Source organism: Sinocyclocheilus anshuiensis, unplaced genomic scaffold, assembly GCF_001515605.1.
Source record: "Sinocyclocheilus anshuiensis isolate Anshui unplaced genomic scaffold, SAMN03320099.WGS_v1.1 scaffold1378, whole genome shotgun sequence".
Lineage (NCBI taxonomy): Eukaryota > Metazoa > Chordata > Actinopteri > Cypriniformes > Cyprinidae > Sinocyclocheilus > Sinocyclocheilus anshuiensis.
Genome location: NW_015554155.1, coordinates 3,642 through 7,070, shown reverse-complemented (window position 1 = coordinate 7,070; position 3,429 = coordinate 3,642). Strand labels below are relative to the sequence as shown.

At 37.1% G+C, this 3,429-nt stretch overlaps 1 protein-coding gene across 1 annotated transcript in view; it reads left to right on the top strand.

The window, feature by feature from the left end:
• LOC107670781 (myotubularin-related protein 13-like) overlaps positions 1–3,429 on the top strand; it is a gene marked incomplete at its 3' end in the record, with an annotated part of 63,063 nt that overhangs the window by 56,330 nt on the left and 3,304 nt on the right. The window contains exons 4-5 of the mRNA XM_016463544.1: positions 583–723; positions 2,595–2,705. Of these exons, the coding sequence (XP_016319030.1) occupies positions 583–723; positions 2,595–2,705 (252 nt within the window). The remainder of the gene's footprint in view (positions 1–582; positions 724–2,594; positions 2,706–3,429) is intronic.

Here is a 3,429-nt window from a genome sequence, read left to right as displayed (position 1 = left end):
CCAAACAGCAACAATACAGACTAACTAAAGTTGAAAAAGTGAAAAAGCATAATAGGACCCCTTTAAAGTTTTTTAATGATTTTTTGAAATGATATGAAATAATTGGAATGAAATGATACTCTACATATGAAACTAAAACCACCTGTATGTGGTGGCAAGTCATTTGCTGCGTCCGAAATTGAATACTTCACTACTTCACAAAGTTAGTTCAAATTCAAATGTAGTACATATTTAGACAGTATGCAATTTCAGATGCATCAACTAAATCTTAGTGAGTGAGTCATTCATTCAATGATTCTTTCAAACTACTGATGAATTCAGTGACTGTCTTTATGAAAGGAAATGCTCACTCAATTCGGTCAAAAACTTGGATTCATTACCGAAACTTTGCTCAATGTTGCTTGGAAAGGCATAATGATTCTGTCATGGCTTTGTTTGAATCTTCCGTAATCACGTCCAGGATTTATCTCATATGATTGCTCTGTGCTTGTCCACCAACTCGAAAAGTACCTCAGCCTCATGGAATTTTATTTATTCCAGACTTTTAAAATTATTCTTGATTTTTTTTTTTTTCTGTTTCAGGGCTCAAAGACGCTGGAGGCAGATGGGGATGTAGCTGAGGATGTGGATGAGGAAGAGGATGGTTTGATCCAGCCAGCTCAAATCTTTGCACCCAAAAGTTTGATTCTTGTCTCCAGGCTGGATTACCCAGAAATATTTAGGGTAAACAAAAATCTGTCCATCTGTTTGTCCATTGCATTTTGCATTTTATGATGTCTCTCTGTGAAATACCACCTCTCAAAAAACAAAACAAAAACATTTTGTTCCTAATATATTTTAGTGATGCCAGGAATGTGTAGTTAAAAAAAAAAAAGCTTCATGTCTAAACTTCTGGTTTCCATTGAGTTAAAGACAGAAGATACAGAAGAGAGCAGCCAACTAGTGACTGAGCTGTTCTTTAACATATAATTCAATAGCATCCATTTCCTAAGTGACCAGTAACTTTAGCTATTAGGCAAAATCAGATTTTACTCGCATTTTTGATGTGAATCATACGTTTATAAATAGGAATTTTCATGCTGGAGCTGTAGCTGGATTTAGGATAATTAAAACCATCACTGGGTTGAGAACGATATTGATAGTCAGCTTTTAAATCATTCAAGTCAAAGATTTATGTCTGCTGATGGAATAAAAACAGGGATTACAGAGACTGAGAGGAATAGCACAGGAGCTCAAAAGCAGGAAATCCACTCATTCAAAGTTTTATGCAGACTACCTGTCTCAAATTTTTTTTTATTATTATTTTTTTTTTACTTTTGGCCTACATTCATGTATTTGGCATGAGCTAAGCCTGGGAATAAGTTAGTTGATCGGTATTGTTTGGTAAAAAGACCACATGTTTATGGTCACACACTTATATCCCTTAGTTTCTCATTGTACCCATATAAGAAGGCACTGTTATGCATTTCTTCTCATATATATATATATATATAGAGAGAGAGAGAGAGAGAGAGAGAGAGATCTAAAGAACAATTTAAAAGCAAATATAAAAGCATTAAGTGATGTTTGCTAAGGAAGTCATCATTATTACTAATGCTCTTACTTGAGGTTAAGGATTTAAATTGTTTGTGCTATGAACATGAATTATACCTCAAATTGTTCATCTTGCTGATAAGACTTGTCAGACTTATGATTTTCATTTGAGCATACAATAAAAAAAATCCTTAGACTTTCATTGTAGGAGAGACCAGAATATAGACCAACTGACTTGAGTCTGTAATCAACCACTCTGAAAACCTTAACAATCACCTAGAACACTATAGCAACACCCTAGCAACCATGCGGAACACTATAGCAACACCTTAGCAACCGCCCAAAACACTAGCAACACCAAAGAAAGCACTCAGAAAACCCTAAATCTCCCAGAACAGTATAGCAACACTCTACCAACACCATAGCAACCACAGATAACACTAGGAACACCCTAGAAACCACTCAGAAAACCTCAAAATCATCCAGAACAGTATAATAACACCCTAGCAACTACCCACAACACTAGCAACACCATAGCAACCGCACATAACACTAACAACACCCTAGAAACCACTCAGAAAACCTTAAAATCGCCCAGAACAGTATAGTAACACCCTAGTAACCACCCACAACACTAGCAACACCCTAGAAACCATTCAGAAACACCCTAGCAACTACCCACAACACTAGCAAAACCATAGCGACCACACATAACACTAGAAGCACCGTAGAAAGCACTCAGAAAATCTTAAAATCACCCAGAAAATTATAGCAACACCCTTGCAACCACCCAGAGCACTAGCAACACCCTAGAAACCATTCAGAAAACCTTAAAATCACTATAGCAACATCACAGCATTCACACAGAACATTCTAGCAACACCATATCAACCATTAAGAATAACTTTGCAACTGTAGCAATAGAAACAAGTTGTTAGGACAACACCAGTATTGTGGCAGCAACTTTTGCACCACTCACATTGACTCTTTTTTTGTGTCAGGAAGTGTTTTACATGTGTTTGTGTGTCAGGGACTAGCTGAATGTTTTTTTTTCCTCCTAGGGCTGCTTGGGACTGATCTACACCGTATACATCGACAGTCTGAGCTTCCCTCTGGAAGGGCTGGTGGCAAACCTCTTCACATGCTTGGTCCCATTGGGTGGAGGTTCCCAGGTCAGACATTACTTAACCAAAGAATTCCTCATCTGTCTCGAACCCTGACCCCTGTGGATACTCGAGCACACAGAGGGTTAGCCAGGGTTCATTTGTGTACCTGTGTACCTTGAGGAAAGCAGGGTGTCTCATATTGCATTTTGTTTTCATTGGAGACTCCTGAGATGGGCTTTAGGGGTCAGTGAAAGAAGCCTGTTGTTTTGTTTTATAGCTAAAATATTACTAAATGTAGCTCTGATGTTCTGGTTTGTGCGCTGCAGTTCTTTACTTTTGTGCGTCTCATTTTTCTTTTTGGTATCTGATTTTCCTAAAACAGCAGATTTGTCCTTAAAATATATGTTTTCTCTTTAAACACCATTTCTAAATCCACTCTTTACTGTACCCTGCACTCATATAAATCAAGCTAAATTAATAAATCACCAAATAGATATTGTTAAACAATATAGAAATTGGTTTCAAGGGATATATATATATATATATATATATATATATATGCAGTCCGCAGAGTTTTGCAGGCTCTCGTGTTGAAATCGCGTTGTTTTTGATGTAATTCACCATTACATTTACTAATTCCTCCAGAAACTATTATTTTTTCCCAGCTGGTTTGTAGCATCATGGTGATCAAACAGGGTGTAAGTTATAAACAGACCCCAGGGGAGGTATATATTCATCTTTCAGTGTGAGTCTAACTCTATCCACTTGGAATGTGTCATGAGACTTCAGC